Raw genomic sequence first — 17,954 nt, forward strand, 5'->3', positions numbered from 1 at the left:
CTCTAACCCATGTTTTGAAAAATGTTTTGCCAACATGTTTGGTGCTGAACATTTCCCATATAAACATGGGTCCACGAGACCACGAGTTTACAAAACAGTTTACAAAAAATGGACGGTCCACGAGTTTTCAACTTGTAAACATGGGTTAGAAGTTTTGGAATGGGCTGATTTTTTGTGAGGATGATCTCCTCACCGTAGAGATCATCCTCACCAAAAATCAGCCCATTCCAAAACCTCTAACTCATGTTTTGAAAAACGTTTTGCCAAAAAGTTTGCCATTGAACGCTACCCTTCCCATATATATATGGGTCCCGTCCCCCACCCTAAGCTTTACCCTACACTTTAACAAACGTGTTTTGTCCCACATGGGTTAGAAGTTTTAGAATGGGCTGATTTTTGGAGATGATGATCTCTATGGTGAGGAGATCATTCTCACCAAAAATCAGCTCATTCCAAAACTTCTAACCCCATCAAAAATGGTTTACAAAAAATGGACGGTCCACGATTTTTCAACTTGTAGACATGGGGCTAAAAATTTCGGAATGGACTGATTTTTGGTGAGGATGATCTTCTAATCATAGAAATCATCCTCACCAAAAATCAGCCATTCCAAAACTTCTAACCCATGTAAGACAAAACACGTTTGTTAAAGTGTAGGGTAAAGCTTAGGGTAGGGAACGAGACCCTATATATATATGGGTCACGTTCAAGGGCCAAATTTTTAGCAAAACATTTTTCAAAACATGAGTTAGAAGTTTTAGAATGGGCTGATTTTTTGTGAGGATGATCTCTACGGTGAAGAGCGCATCCTCACCAAAAATCAGCTCATTCCAAAACTTCTAACCCATGTTTACAAATTGAAAAATCATGGACCGTCTATTTTTTGTAAACTATTTTTGATGGGGTTAGAAGTTTTGGAATGGGCTGATTTTTGATGATGATAATCTCCTCACCGTAGAGATCATCCTCACCAAAAATCAATCCATTCCAAAACTTCTAACTCATGTTTTGAAAATGTTTTGCCAAAAAATTGGCCTTTGAACGTGACCCTATATATATATATATATATATAACACCCTACACTTTACCCTGCGCTTTACCAAACGTGTTTTGTCCTACATGGGTTAGAAGTTTTAGAATGAGCTGATTTTTGGTGATGATGAATTCTATGATTAGAAAATCATCTTCACAAAAAATCAACCCATTCCGAAATTTCTTGCCCTATGTTTACAAGTTAAAAAATCGTAGACAATCCATTTTTTATAAATAAAAAATCAGTCCATTCTAAAACTTCTAATCGATATAGGACAAAACACGTGGGTAAAGCGTAAGGTGGTGAACGGGGCTCATATATATCCTTAAAATTAGGTTTAATTTTCAACAACTTCGAGGACAATAATTTTCCTTAAAAGAGTCCCTTTTCAGCTTTGCTTCCCGAAAAAGTTAGATAAACGGTTGTTTCGTGGGGCTTTAAAATTCGTTACTGATATATAATGCCAATGGATGATGCCGTTGAGGTGATTATTCTTTAAAAAAATTTAAAAAAATTAATTGAGCAAATTTGTTTAACCCATTATTGCTTTACACGTTGAAATTAATCAATTAGGGTATTTCCAAAAAAAATAATAATAATGGATAAGATCTTCTAATTCTGTTAGATTCCCATAAATTCCTAATTTTCAAAAAAAATATTAAATTCTTTAAATATTTCTCTCTTACACGTGTAACCTCTTCTAATTAAAGGGGAAAAAATAAAAACTTAAAATCCAATCACTTAATAGTAATAGAATTGTTATTCAAAATTTATTGTATAAATTCTGAAATGTTTCATAAAAATAAAAATAAAAAATTAGAAAATATATTAATCATGTGTTTTAAGTTTCTTATCAAGAAATTAAATTTTTGAGGGAAGGACAAATTTTTTTATTATATTCCAAACTTTACCAATAAACTATTAAAATGTCATTTAGTCCTTAATTCAGATAATTTTACAAAAGTAAGGATTTTTTTTTTATGTGAATTTTGTGATAGATTACTGATCATGCCTAGTCCTTATTCGAAGGAAGAATTGTGCAAAAACATGAAAATTTTGAGAATTTTTTACTACCCAAAGAAAATGCTAACTTACCAAAAATTTCAAAACGGCCCTATATCCAGACTTCAAAAACTCTTGAAACCCTTGTACGTTAAATTTTTTAAAGTAAAAAAATAATTAGTATTGTATAATGGAAAGCTATAAAAATAACATTTTATTGAATTGGGTAAGAATGAGTCATGAGAAAACTCTTGATCTCAACTGTGCAAACATGTAATCCAATGGTCAGGATTTATATGTATCCAAATAGCACACATATCTTCAATCCTTGATGATACTAATTTCAAGGATAAATCTCATTTATTGGATTTTGTATTTACACGATTTGATCACATATTTTTACATGAGTAGTCATATTTGAACCTTTTTTATTATTTAAATAGATAATTGTTATTATTTACTGTAATATATTAAATATGAAAAAGGCCTCATTCCGAGGTGTTTCGCCTTAGGCCTTAACCTGTATCGAGCCGGCCCTGAGCCTAAGTTAGAGGACGGCCAACTCTGGGGAATTGACATCAGGGCATATTAAATGATGTGAAATTGGCTCAAAAGAAAATCAATTTTAGGGAAAATTGGTAGCAAAGATTTAGATATAGTAGGCGTCGATATTGCACTCCATAATATACAAATCTTGTTAGATTTAAATAAGGACGTTTGATATGCAGTTGATATTAAGGCACCATTGACGCCAAGTCTAGGGGGCATTTGCCATCAAGCCTGGTTTTCAGGCAAATCTAATTTGGAGGAAGGCTAACTCGAGGGCCAGTTGACACATGGCCCCATTTTAAAAGGATAATAGATTTGGTTTACAAGAAAGCTAGTTTCATGCGAAGTTGATAGTCAAGCTTCAAAGGAAGTTGGCATCTAGCCTGCACTTCAGAGAAAGAGAACTCAGGGACTGAACTAAACGAAGTAAATGAAGAGCGTGACAGACTCAAGGACGCATAACATGCAACCAAGTGGGCAATTTACAAAGGAAGCTAAAAAACTCTAAAATGTAATAGAAAAAAATCAAGCAATCTGAAGAAGCGTGGAAGAATTAAGAGCATAGAGGAACTGTAAAACCTTGTGAGCTACATAGTTTGAAAGGATCAGATGATTCCATCACAACAACAACTTGATGATTAGTGCAGCTAATGCTCTGCATGACTGATTCAAGCAAGCAGACAAGTTTAGATTTTGATAACTTACCTAAAAAAGAAAGTGAGGTGTGTCACCCAACCTTCGATCTACTGTGAGGTGTGCAAACTATCTATGTACTAATGCAAATCTAGGTTGATGATCATTTTCATTTAAAGAAGAAGATACAAAGCAACCAGTGTACTCTCCCTCAAAAGAGGTTGCTTACCTTTGGTGGGAATACGTGGGGGGTTTGAAGTTTTTTTTTTTTTTGTTCTTTCTTTTTCTTTTTTCATTTTTCAATTAAATGACCATACCGACTGTACATCTGGGGTAGAAAATTGACCCCACATAGGCGGCCTTGCTGGGACCGAGTTTCCATCACTATCCCCTGAACCATGCACAGCCCAATCCTTTCTGCAAGATAACACAACATGGTCCAAGTTAGAAACATTATAAATCATGTAATCCCAACTACAGGAAACAACACAAACTTAATCAGTTAAGTTCACATGTAAACTAAAAATCCCCAACCTTCACTGCTGAACAAGAAGCAACTCTAATGCACAAATGACCAAAACAAATCGTTTTTAAATCTATAAGTCTAACACTTTTTCCCAATATATTAAAGTCCACCCCCTTTCACCATCGCAATGGCAACATCCTATTGCATCATATATGGTGACCTTGGCAAGCAAAAAGGTTAGTGCTCATTTATAGCTTGAAGTGGAGTCGTAGACATAAAAATTATGAATATCAACATTTTTAGACATGAATCAGATTTGTTGAAATTGAGTTTGCTAGGTTTGAGAACCTAGAAAAATCTGAGGGTTGGGATCTTGGGACTGGTCAATTTAGTATGTACGAACCAAAGATGAGCTGAAATGGAGTGTCAATTTTGTAGGGTTAAATTAAGCACCATTTGTGAAAGCTGTCGTACCAATAATTCTTTTTTTGTTTTTAGCTCAGCAACTTATAAAAAGGATAGGACTAATCTAACAACTTGCTTTGTTTAGCAAAGCTATCATGTTCCCTTTGTGAGAAAATGGGCTGTCGATGCCCTAGAGCAAACCATATGCAAGCCTTTGTTGAGTGCATCCTCAGGCCATCTTATGGAGTTGATGGCCCATTCACTTGGTCGACCGGTAGGTGTGGTTCTGATAAAGAAACAGCTTGACTGTTCCCGATCCAACAATGCATGTTGCATATAATTTCTTGATGCACAAACTAAACATTTATGCTTTTTGACCATTCAGATACAAATTGTTTTTGTTACCCACACCAAGCCTTCATAATGTATTGGAGAACTCTTGAACTCTTTATTGTGGATCCCATGCCTACCAGCTCCATCAGAAAACAAGGACCTTTAGTGGGTTTGTAAAATCATGGAATGAGCAAACATTTAGTAAACTCCAAAACCAAACTCAATCATCTCAGCCATCAAGAAAATGTGAATCATGAATCGAACATTAACATTAGACTTTAGCACATCTGAGTCCAACTTATCCACTTGGACCTCTATTAAGGAAAAGATCCAGACCCAGAAATCTAGGATCAATGGACTGACAAAATATGATAGTAGTATTCGAGTATTCAACAGTCACTATGTAAGAGTCGATACATTCATATTGACTACCTCAAAACCGATACAGGATGATCAAAATGCAATCACGCAAAAAGATTTTTTTGATAGGCATTGGAAACCATGAATCAAAATTAAAGATGTCAAACGAAAAATATGAACAATTTTCACTTACCTAATAACTTATGAAACAAAAACAAAAAAAAGAAGATAAAAACACAAGGAATGCAAAAGTAAAGGGACAATCTAGTCTGCATCATGAAAAAGAAACACCCAACGAAAAAAATCTTCAAAAAATACCCCCCTTAAATTCTATGTGCATCCTAGTCCCACTAGAACACAAGCCCCTTAATACCCTAGAACATCATGAAAAGGAGCAATCTTCATAAGAAGCACCCTATAGACGAGGAGGCCATGTTATACCAACCATGACGAACCCTAAAAGGGAGCATAAACCTTATTCTAGAACAATAATCTATTATCCTCCTGTTATGAGAGAATCATTCAAACAAGAAAGTAATGTTGCAATCTCTACCAAGACATTGAAATCAAGTCTATCTCCCAGTCAATTCAGGTTACTCAAAATGAAATTTCATGTTAAACCCTTAACATTCCAAATCATGTAAAGTGACTGAGCATCCTTTCCTAGAAGAGAGAGCAAAGAAACTAGGATACCCTCTTTCAGAGAAGTGTTACTGCACCATCCATCCTACCAAACTTGACCTTACTACCATTTCCTACTTTATAGAAAGTGCCTTGTACCTCTCTTGTTTGGAGTTCATTTAGATTTCTAGTTTATCAAGTGATATTTGAAAGTGCTATCTTTGCCACACCACAAGACACCCTCATCCTTTAGTGTATTGCTCACACTAATCGCCAGTGACAAAAATTAGATAGGTGGACTGGACGAAGTACTCGTGATGAGATTATTTTACCTATTTTTGGGAGGTAACCTTTTTCATATTTTTTGATAATGTTGCACGCCTCGATCCCACGGAAGTCTCCCAATGTGCAACAGGGAGGCCACCCAGTTGGGAGGTAACCTTCTAAAGAACCCACTTTTTTCTATCCCTGCCACAACCAAATATTAGATTTACATGGAATAGTATTTTACTAACAAAAGAAAAACAAGGTAAGATGAGGGGAAAGACACAACAACACAACCTAAGGAATCAACAAACCTTTCTAAGCTCAAGCAACTACCCGCGCTAAATATCTTACATTTATCCATTTTGATGCTCAAGCTAGCCACTGCTTCAAAACAACACAACAAGCCCTTTATGAACCCTAGCTATTGTGCAACACGGCAATAAACAAGAGGATGTCCTCAAATTGTAAGTAGGATATGTAGTTGTCATCATTGCCTACCTTAAAAACCTCTACAGCACTTATTTCCACGTCTCTAGAGTTCTTCCTACCAAAAGCCTCAGCCACTAAGATAAACATGAACGAGGAAAGGGGGACTCTATCTAAGGAAATTGGAAAGAAAAAATAAATTGTTGGTGAACCATTAACCAATACTTAAAAGAACACCAAAGAGACACATTTGGATCCATAATTTCATTTCCAACCGAAGCCAATTCTACCCAAGAGGTTGTCCAAAAACCCCCAATGGAAATGATAAGTCTATCCATATCAACCTTATAAATAACCTAAGATTTTTTTTTTCTATTGTTCCTCAAACTCGAGCATCCATTGGCCACTAACCCCATCCAAAATTTGCATGTTCTTTTTTTTTTTCTTTCTCACAAAATGCTCGTTCGAGAGAGATCACGAATGGCTACACGAATTCTTGAGACTAGAGCTTTTGCAATGATTTTATACACTCTTTCAACAAGAATAACCCCAATTTTTATTAAGTTCATTCTAATAATCTTCCAACAGGATTTGAATACTCAATTATCTATCATTGTCTAACCCTTCACCAACAAGTGGAGTTATGTCTCATCAAAGGGACTTCCCTACCAACCACTCAGCATGAACTAATATTTCCAAGTTCTAGACCATCCAAAATGGGTCTATAGGAGATTGATTCTTTTATTCTCGTTAATCTTACTACTCCTTCGGTCTCCGTTTCCCCTTGCAAAAGTGATCCTCCAATCTCCAATCTAGAAATCCCACTACCCTTTTTATGGCACTAGCCACTTGGAAGAAATATCTCATATTCCCTTCTTTGAACCATCCATTCTCAATTTTTTTGTCTCCAACTGAAGTCTTCCATCTTGACCAACTTCTAATACTATGCTTGCAATTTGATTATGTTGCTTCTATTGTTTGCAGAAATGACATCACATCATCTGTTTTTATAATTCTATGCGACATAATGAATGAAAATTATATGAAATTTACAAATTCTTTGCACAACAATTTATAATCTTACAATAGTCATGAATGTTATCCACATTTTTAGAATAAGTTGTAAAAAGAAAGTATATTTTGGTCTACTTTATATTATTTACCGAAACATTTTCACCAAAATCATGCCTATTGATACTTAAAATTTGATTATTTTGGTTAATATTCATGGTTTAGCGAAATACAAGAACAAAGCCTTATTAAAAAGATTTGGGGCCAGTTAATCAAATCTTCTTCATCCATTTTACTCCATCCAAAGCCAAGATTTTTGTTAAGAGGTTGACATCTCCTTTCACTATCTTCATCCACCATCTTTTGGGTCTTCCTTTGGCTTTTTTAGGACCTTCAACTTGAATAGTTCCTCACAATTGACATTCGTTGAACATGCTCAAACCATCTCAGCCGACTTTATCTTAGTTTATCACCATTGGAACCACATTTACATTTCCCGAAAGCATTTGTTTTTTATGCAATGCCTCTTCCATGGTCTATTTTGCACAATTATTTAAATTATTGATAAATCATGGACTGCCATGTCATCAAGTCGTACAATAACAAACAAAAGCCTAATAAATAACCAATAGAATTCTTTTTAGATAGTGGAATGTCATGTCATCAAATCATACAATCATAAATGCAAGGCTAATTTATTTATTTTTATAAATCCTAGGTTGAATAACAAATACATTTACTTTTTTTATACAAATCATGAATTGTCATCTCATCTAGTCATACAATCACAAACACAAGGTAAAATAACAAAAATTGAAAACAAAATTAATAAGATCATAATCAAGGGAATTATGTCACATTTCTTAATTGATTTGTCATGTCTCGACCATATCACCAAGTCATGCAATCACAAACACAAATCATTTTTTATTATTTAATTATTTTTATAAGGCATCGTTTGCCATGTCATCAAGTCATACCAATCACAAGCGCAAGCTTAAATAGCAAAAAAAAAAGATTAACATAAATCATTAATCAAGCGACTGATGCCACGCCAAGTATATTTATTTTCATAAATTATATTTATTAATTAATTGACAAAGATAAATACAAGCGCATGCATCTTAGATATGTTTCTCATGTGACAATTTCCACCCATCACTTAAATTTTGTTTTTCCAACTAATATTGTAATTAATAATAAATGCTTTGTCATGTCTCTTTTTTTCCCTAATTAGAGCTTTGTCAATGTCTAAGGAATTCGCAAAAGGATTATTAAAACTTATTATGTGCAGATTAACATAAATTGTTATAATTTAAAATAAATAAATAAAAAATCTTCCACATCTTTCGATTTTTTACAATCAGATATCTGAAAAATAATATCATTCAAAAAAACTATATCTGAAATATAATTCATTGTTTGATTAAAAGGAAAGGTTATTATTTTTTACATATGTGACTTTGTTTCTAATTTTTTATTGTAAGCATTATTTTTTGGGGAATGGTTTGACTTTCCCAATCCAAGAAAATGTTAATTAGATACCCTACGATGTCAGTGGAATAGTGAAACCATCAAGGGGATTCCTATTCCATTAATTAAACAATAATTCTTTTTCTTCCACCTTTTTCAATTTTCTACAATCAAATATCTGAAAAATAAATCGGCGTGTGATTGAAAAGGAAATGTTATTGTCTTTCACATAAGTGACTTTGTTTCTTTTTTTTTATTTTTTTATTGAAAGCATTTTTTTTGGAATGGTTTGACTTTCCCCATCCAAGAAAAGGATTAATTGATACTCTACGATGTGAGTGGAATAGTGAAATCATCAATGTAATTCTAATTACATTTATTGACCAATCATTTAATAGTCTCTAACAATTAATATTTTTCCATATACTAGAACAATTTGAAATTGAAAAGATAAAGCAAATTGAAAGTACGTTGTCATTCTAGAACCCCCCCAAAAAAAAAGAATTTATCAAAGATAGAGCCTGTAAAGGCCCTAAACTTTTTCAATAAAAAGCTAGGGTTTCTACTTATTTTAGTAGCCTTGGTATGTATATGAAATTACCATTCAATATGATTTATTTAGTATATACACGACATTGTAATTGAAGACTTCAAGTTATAAAAATTACTTGTTTTCCCTCAAGAAAGTCTCCTAAATATGTGTTTCTTTGTAAAGGAAATTAAAAAAAAAAAAAAAATGATAAGCAAAGGGTTAGTGGTTAGTGAACCTAAGACGTGGGTACAACACTTCACACAGCTTTCCAACTTCATTTTCTCATAATAAAAAATGCACGATTTCCCTCTTTAACATGTATGTCACTAAAGTACAAAGACAGTATGTATGCTCAAATAATTAAATTATTTTAAATTTTCTTTTAAATATTTCAATCAAATATTAAAATTATAGATGAAGTTTTAAAAATATTTTTCTAAAACATAACCGTATAATATTTCACGTGCAATGCACATGCATTTTATTATTTTTTATAATAAGAAATTTTTAATTTTGTTTAATATTATACCTTATATAAGAAATATACATTTTTATATTTTTCACGATTAGTATTATGTATTTATTTTGATATTTTGCCGACTTTTTACCAAATTTTCTGAAGTTTTCCCCTGTCAAGCTGAAGGATTTTGCTAAAACATCCATCAGTTTCATGATGGGGTATGAAGAAAGATTGCAATCCATAATGAATCAATAAAAGCAATGGTTGATTTGCATTGCAGGTTTATTAAATTTCAAGAATAGGGCATGGTGATGGTACATATAAGGCAAGAAGGATTTCACAAAGGCACTTTTAAAAAATTGCAATCTAGAAGTGTAGTTTCCAGTAAGATCCTAAAGAAACCAACATTAATGGTTATGCTCAAGAGTTGCCTGAAAACATGATACTAGTCCTATCTTTGATGTAGAAAATTTGACCATATAATGTGGTCATCGTGATGATTCTCAAGTCGTAAAGCAAGTTGTTCACCCACCACCAAGTCCTAATATTACAGACATTGAAGATGTCCTTGATTATCAAATTATTACCACTAGTAGTGGTGGTTATCATAATGTTGTCAAGTAGAGGAATCATCCATCATCAGATTGCACATGGATCAAAGTTGATGAATTTTTTTTTTTTGATCGATAAGTTGATGAATTTCAATTCCTTAATTTAGACCTGTACAAGAGGTATTATTCATCCACAATCAAATCCCACACACACGCGGTAGAGTTTGCCCATGCCTACTGGCACGATGCCCGTTAAGGGGTAGAAGAGAAAAACAATAAATTTTGAGGGGTATTATTGGAAAGGGGGAGAAGACGAAAGGCAATATATAAAGATAAAGGATATTCTTGGAAAAGGGACGTAGAAGAAGAAAGGCAATAAAGTTAGAGAGGTATTCTTGGAAAGAGGGAGAAGAGAAAAGACAAAAAAGTCGACGGTTGTCCTCGAGATTCATGGTGAGATCAAATCCTAAGTTCCTAACCCCTCCTTATAAGGAGGGGGGAAGATTGACACAAAGGAGGGATAACCGTCTTGTTCTATTTTATTATATATCTACATAATAAAACCCAACGGTTGTCTCCTCCTAATGTTTATCCCCCATAAAGCGGCCCAAATTCAATCTCGCATGCATCTCAAGGAATAATTTCAACTTTATTTCCTTTACAACTTCAACTTTATTGTCTTTTCTCCTATGCTCCTTTCATATAATACCCCTCCAACTTTATTGTCTTTACCCTTTTCCAATAATACCCCCTACAACTTTATCGTCTTTCCTCTTTTACCCCTAACCCCAAAAAAGGTGACTGTGCCGTAGGCACGGGCAAACTCTAGTATGTATATACGTAGTATTCTTACCTACATGAATAAAACAATGCCCAGACCCTCAAAATGGCATTGGACTTCAATCTGAAACTCTACCCTCACTTCAAGGTAGGACGTATGGGTAACAACCACCATAGAGGCACATTCTATCCCAAGAGGTAAGCCAGTGACCCTTACAAACAACACTCTTTAATTGGACATTGCACATCAAACAATCGATCATATTTCATGCAGAAAGATCAGCGACAAAAAATCAAATTAGAGAACGAAGGGAATCTAGGAAAAGCCCAATAGGGGCATAAAATAAAGGGAAGTCTATTAAGATGGTTTGGGAGGGTATGACAAATGACAGCAACATTGAGAAGATGAGGTTTGGTGTGGTGTGGGTGAAGGCTCAAAGAAGATGACAGGGCTTAAAAGTATGTGAACTGAGGTAGTGAGAAAATATCTGAAGATAAGAAGATATGGCTCTACAATGTGAACTGAGGTACTGATGATGACTATGTTCATCAAACATCAACAGCTAGACATTCTTTACTTTTTATGAGTATACAATTTCATTAAAAAGAAGGGATAAATTGCACTATCGGCCAATAAGACCATCCAAGAAAGACTAAAAAGACGCCAACATGGGAAAGCAGGAAAAGCAAATCACTGCTATGTTTCATTGGTGATCACCAACTCCCACCTAAAGATGAAATCTTCCAAAATAAACCCCTAAATTGTTGAAATAGCTTACCCCAATAGACTAACAACACAAATATACTAGCATCTCCCTCCCCGTGATCCTTGCCATCAAACACCCTCATATTCCTCTCCATATGCGCCAGCATATTGCAAACAGAATAAGACACGACAAAAATCTCTCTTTCACAATTTGGAAATATGGGACTCCAACTTTGAAGAAGAAAAAGAACTGATTTGGGAACCACCCACTCAATCTTCATAAGATGGGAAATAATTGGAACAAATAGCCCTAGTCAGCCTACAATGAATAAAAAAGTGATCTACAAACTCACCAGTAACTTTATATAAGGAGCAACAATTGAAAAAGTTACTGATCTCATTCAGAACAGGTTTTACCCATACCAAAAAAAACTAAAACAATTGACACAAAAAAAAAAAACCTCTAAAAATAAGATGAAAAATTTAGTCTAATTGAATTGGCCACAGGAAGAAAGAGACCTTAAATGGAACCTTTTGACCTCCAAATCAATGTGCTGCACTAGGAAAAGACACACAAGTATAATTTGACAAAGTAAGAGAAAAAGATTTGACAGATCAATGGTAAGATTGGGGGTTCAGATATGATCTAATAAGACTAGCAATCAAATAGACCTAATCATTCACGTTCCCCCTAAAACAAAAAACCAAATACGGATCTCCTTTGACCCACTCCCCAAAGTTCTAGATCGTTAAATTGTTCTTGATAGAAAGCAAATAGTTCACTAAATTAAGTCCACCAAAATAGCATTTTTCCTAAAAACATACCTTGTCTCCTTTTCCAACTCTAAAAGCAACCCACTTTCCAAACTCAGGCATAACATTCTAAACACCTCTCCACACACTAAAGCCAAAAGTTGAAGTGACCATGTCACTCTTCCATCCAAAACATTCCACTCAATATTTAAACTCAATCACACACCTTCACAAGCTATCTTACTCAACTCTGAACCTCCATAATCATTTTTCTAAACAATACATATTCCTGATGTTACAAAGTCCCATCCCGCCACCCTTTTTGGGTTGGCTAAACGACTCATCTTCCTCCATTTCACTCTGTCCAAGCCAAGTCTTCTGTTATCGAGAGACTCCTAGGAATAGGAGATAAGAGACATAAAATTAATGTACCTCCCTTTGACAAGTATCTTGATTTCCACCCTCCTAGCTTCAACGACATCCTCTTAATCACAAGGTCTTATGCCGATTTTACTGTATACCCTACTCCTAAAGGTAAACCAAAATGTGGCCAGAAAAGATCACACTTCATAACCGAAATCGATGCTATCTCCGACAAATTAAGGTTCCAAACTCCAAAAACCTTACTTGTAGAAAGATTAATTTCCAAACCGAACACTGACCCAAACAACATCAGCTCATTATTGTATCATCTGAACAACAACATCAACTTATTATAATGTTGACTGCATTGGAGTCTCAAAGGATCTCAAATACATCGGAGTCTTGTCTCCTTAGAACTCAAGGATACAGAGGTACAAGCCTATAGAACAGATCATGTTCAAGTAAGGTCGTACATCTGAATCATTTATAACTAGATACTACAAATCAACAACCAATATTAAATCCGATAATTGAGCCAATTCAACAACTTCTTGTCAAATGAATTGTACTCAAAGCTTTAAAGATCTTCCGTGTTCCCAAAACTGTGCAATCAGTCAGCCAGTCGAGAATTACCTACTTCTGGATAAGTGGTAAGAGAAGAGGTTTCAGAACAGTGAATGCCTCCCACTCATGGAGAAAGATGGGGTTTCCAACATCTCTAAAGTAGTATCTCAAAATTCAAACTACTTTCTTTACTTCACACATGCACACAATCTAGGTACCACTAGATTAGCATCAAAGGAATTTCGATGAATAGAAGGAACACATGTAAGCAGAATACCATCTCATAGAAAAACTTAAAAGCAGGATCAGGTAACAGCTCCATGTTTCTACCAGTCTCACTGCCCCCTCCAGTCAGTGTAAACAATTTGCCATGAGGAGAGGGCGGGTCCTTCGAATGAAAAAAACAGTCTGCGAGAGTTCAGGTTGTAGTTTTACATTAGCATTGAGATAGTACTGCGAAGTGTCTTTCCTTTTTTTCTGTATTAATATTTATAATACAGCAATATGGTTTTACAACAGATAGAATTACTCTTAACATTTGCATTATTGAAATAAATGAGATTGCAAATTTTCTAGTAAAATTATAACACTATAATCTTCTTAAGAGAATGTCCTGCTAAATATCTAAAAGAAAAGTGTATGGAAGGTCTACCCTAAATCCACAGAACATTGGAAGAAAACCTGTCAAAGGAACCTCCTACAGAAAAAAATTTAACCAAATAAACCATAAATATGATCTAGCAGAATATATGCAACTAAAAGTATGTTAATAGAATGCAATGCCTCTAAAAGATCCACCATGATTAGAAAGCCACATTATTATGTTCCATAATTAAACAGCACCATACATTGTCAGAATGTTTAAAACAGAAAGATTTCAGGGTACTCTTTACTCACTTGGACCAACAATTGGCTGGAGACTGTTCAAAGGGATGGCTGATTGCTGGTCTGCTTGAATTACCATAAGTCAACTCATTCTGAGAATTTTCCTCCAACGGGATAAGTAGAGGGAAATGGTTTTCTCCATCACCTGATAATAGCGGAAATGCATTCCTCTGTAACCATGGATCATTATCCTTTGCACCAGGACCAAGATGACCAAACGTCCCACCATTTTGACTATTACCAAGATGAACTCTTTGTGGGGAAGGAGCTCCAAGAAGGACGTTCTCTGTTGCAAATTGAGAAGTAATGGGCTTACGGGAAGAAAAATGAGCAATATCTTCCTTGTTGTTTGATATGTTCTGCCCTAGGGGTAACAGCCAGCTGGCAGGATCACCTACAAAACCAAGTCCATCCTGACCGAGTGGAGTCGTACCCCACATCTGCCACGTTCCCAATTCATGTGTATCACTTGATTCATTTGACGGTGACGTATTACGAAATGGGCTAGGATTAGCATTCCTTTCTTCAACGACCCGTAATCGTGACATAGGGGACTCAATTGGCAATGGCTTATTAACTTCTGCAGAAGCAGATACATTCTTCAGAACATAAGGCCTTTCCAGTTCCATATCTTTAACAAACCCATTCCCCAAGTCCAAAGGAAAATTGTCAAGTGATTCAGAAACTGGCCCAAGTAAGGACACTGGATCAGGAACGTAACACGGATCTTCAAAAATTTCTAGTTCTTCAGGTATATATTCATGTGGTGGTTTTCCAACAGGAGGACATATTGGTCCAACCGATGAAGAAGAAACCAAACTATTACTTGTTAAACCACTTGAATAAGGAGACCGCAATGATTGCCTAAAATGGATCGGGTCTTGTAAAGGATGTGTTGGTGATGCTTGACTAGGTGAATGCAAGCTTCGAGCTTTTTCTTGGGGCTTCTGATTTGAACTACTTATGCCATTTGCATTGGAGAATGGAGGAGGAGATACTGGCGAACGAGTAAATAATTGCTGCCATGATTTTTTGGGGGTTGCCCGTGCTTGCATTTCAGATCCAACCTGGGATATATCAGCCAACGGTAAACTAGCCAATAAGAAAGTAAAGCATGCCTTAATGTTACTGAGGATGGAGAACGCATATGATAGAGCTGAGCCCCTCATCCTATATGATCCTACCAGCCTGATTCAATGTGGCAGCCTAGCTCATCAATCTGGACTATCAGATAAGTGTAATATATACACACACACACACATATGAACCTGCATGGTCCTTATCGACTTAGTTCATTGGATCCATATGAATTCCTTTTAGAAGTTTTCAGTGACTCGCATTGAATTTAGGTCTCCAGGAGACGGTCATTTCTTGAACAATTCAGATCAATGAGCTGGTCTTATTGAATAGGATGGTAGTAAGGATGATGAACCTCATGTCCTTTTCATATCATAAACGACATATGCTCAATTAGTTAAATCTTAGTTGTCCTGTAGTCCACATTTTATGATCCAACCAAATTTACTAAACTAATATAATACAGCTGAATAAAGATGTAAATTAGAATATAGGGGAATATAACTTACAGGTCGGTGGAAACTGGTCTCACTGGTCTTATCATCTCCATTTGAATTTAGTTTTCCAGGTACATGTTCGGTGGAATGTACATCTCTCCAATTGGTAGAAACTTGGATATGATCTACAGAACCAATAGGTTTGTTTGCTTTAGAAACAGCACTGGCAGAAGTGTGAGCAGCCCTTCCAAAGAAACTAGCTCCATTTAAAGCTTTCGAGGTAGATAGGAAAGAACCCTTCATGCGGTCCAGGTATCGAGTACCAGTTCCCCGGCTAAAATTGTTTGCAGTTGCAGCTTTTATAACATGCCCATTGTCAGAGTTATGGGCCATTGCGGTTTTCTGAAGGTCCCGTCTTTCAATCTCACTCCTCTTGTCCTTGCTAATCCTCCTTTCCAGCTCCTCACAATCAGAATTACTTTTACTAGAACCCTTGTCTTTCTCCTTCTTTCTTTCCTGACGCTTCCTTTCACCGTCTCTCTTTCTATCTTTATCTTTATCAAGAGCTGAGCCTTTGACACGATCTTTCTCTGCCTCCATCTTTTCATCCCTAAGTCTCCTTCGCTCTTCCACCAACCTCGCCACCTCTTCCCGCTGTTTTCTCTCTTCTTCCTCTAAAAGCTCCCTCTCTAACCTAGCTTGTTTCCTCTCTTCGGCTTTCCTACGAGCTTTCTCTACTTTGCTCTCATGGAAATCAACCCCATTTTCACCCTTCTTAGACAACATCCCCTTTTTCTCTGCATCCGATGACGCACCATCCTTTGAGGTTACCCTAAAAATCTTTCTCCAAAGCCACCTTATGCTCAAGAAAAGAGATGTCAAAAGCCTCCACACGAAAACAACAACACCAGAATACGATTTCTCTGCCAAACAACGATCATCACCGCTAAAAAACCCACGTCCATTCTTCCCCCAAAAATTTGACTTCCCTGTAAAATTCCCAGTAGAAAAACTCCCATTCTCTAACCAATCATGACCACTAATCCAACCATTCTCTGACCATGCCTTCCCATTCCATATCTTCCCGCCCTTGCCAACCAAATCCCCGATTATCCCAGAATTAGAAATTCCCAATCCAGCCGATCCGGGAATGTCTAGAACCGGTCGTTTAGATATGTGACCACAGTACGAACACATAAACCTTCCACTACCCGGGTTCTGTTCCCGGTAGGGAGTCAAACAGTTCCGACACCGTCGGGTTGCCATCTTCCTAAGCTTCTGCATCTCTATAGCTTCAAACCGCTTTCTCTCTATAAGACGGGCACTCCTACGAGCCCTCCACGATGATAGCTGAGGCATCAAAATCTCATACCAAAAGAGGGTAACCAATAGAACCAAAACACAAGCCAGACGAGGGGACGTCACCTCGAACCGAAACCCGGGTGGAAACAGCTGCGAGAACGCCCAAAGTCCTATAAGTGGAATCACTAACCAGGGAAGCATCGTAGCAACCCGACGAGACCACTTCTGAACGACACACAGTATACACATTATCCTCTAATGCGCACCAATATTCCCACCAAACGAACGAAACCCTAGATGAAATAAACCCAATGGACTCTCAAAATTTCCTCAAAACCCTAATCCTCTTTCTTCTCCGGATTGCAATCCAAGAACACGTCCTTAATTTAACCCTAACAGCTTAGATTCCAAAAACCCTCGAAATAATAACCTAAATCAGAGATGCTCCCTTTATTTCAGCAATCTAAAAATCCTAATTCCTTGAAACCTTAGTAAGAAACCGATCGATTTTGGTCGTCGCAGCTGGTATTGTAAGAACATTAATCAAGAACAATCGAAATAATACAGAATAAATCAAACACAGTTGAGATTGAAAAAACCTACAGATTTTCCTTTAATGGCGGACAGGTTTTGGGGATTTCTGCTAAAAAGCCTTTCCTTCTGTCTTTGGTTCTTAAGCGAGATGAAACGAAAATGAAAATAATTGAAGATAAGACGGGAGGGAGGGTTCGCTGGTTAAGTTTTATTTAGGTGAAATTGCTTAACGGGCCCTGATTTAGGGATTTCTTTCTAAATACCCCTTACTTTCGGACGGTAACTTAACCATCAAGTTAGAAAACTTTTGCTCTCTAAATACAACGTCTCGGCTAGTCGGCTTACCAGAAATTTTGATGTACCGAAAATACCCTTTGTACTTGTCACCTCTTTAAACCAACCTAAAATTTTCAACGGCATTGTGATGTATT

The 17,954-nt window shown here is 36.0% G+C and overlaps 1 protein-coding gene across 3 annotated transcripts; it reads right to left on the reverse strand.

The window, feature by feature from the left end:
- Positions 1-3,131: 3,131 nt before the first annotated feature.
- Positions 3,132-17,739, reverse strand: LOC147397122 (uncharacterized). Of its 3 annotated transcripts, none has more exons than XR_015181163.1 (4): positions 15,760-17,684; positions 14,186-15,240; positions 5,735-5,870; positions 3,132-3,634 (listed from the first exon to the last, which is right to left on the reverse strand). XR_015181163.1 is itself a non-coding variant. In XM_086452604.1 (4 exons), the coding sequence occupies exons 2-4, from the start codon at positions 17,236-17,238 to the stop codon at positions 3,517-3,519; spliced, it is 2,652 nt and encodes an 883-aa protein (XP_086308730.1). In that variant the 5' UTR covers positions 17,239-17,511; positions 17,593-17,739; the 3' UTR covers positions 3,132-3,516. The 3 variants fall into 3 exon arrangements, 2 of the variants coding, with proteins under 2 accessions (XP_086308730.1, XP_086308729.1); XM_086452604.1 differs by lacking the exon at positions 5,735-5,870 and having other exon boundaries at positions 15,760-17,511; positions 17,593-17,739; XM_086452603.1 differs by lacking the exon at positions 5,735-5,870 and having other exon boundaries at positions 15,760-17,683.
- Between the last annotated feature and the right edge of the window lie 215 nt (positions 17,740-17,954).

This window comes from Akebia trifoliata, chromosome 8 (assembly GCF_017979445.1).
Source record: "Akebia trifoliata isolate Shusen 1 chromosome 8, ASM1797944v1, whole genome shotgun sequence".
NCBI classification, from domain to species: domain Eukaryota; kingdom Viridiplantae; phylum Streptophyta; class Magnoliopsida; order Ranunculales; family Lardizabalaceae; genus Akebia; species Akebia trifoliata.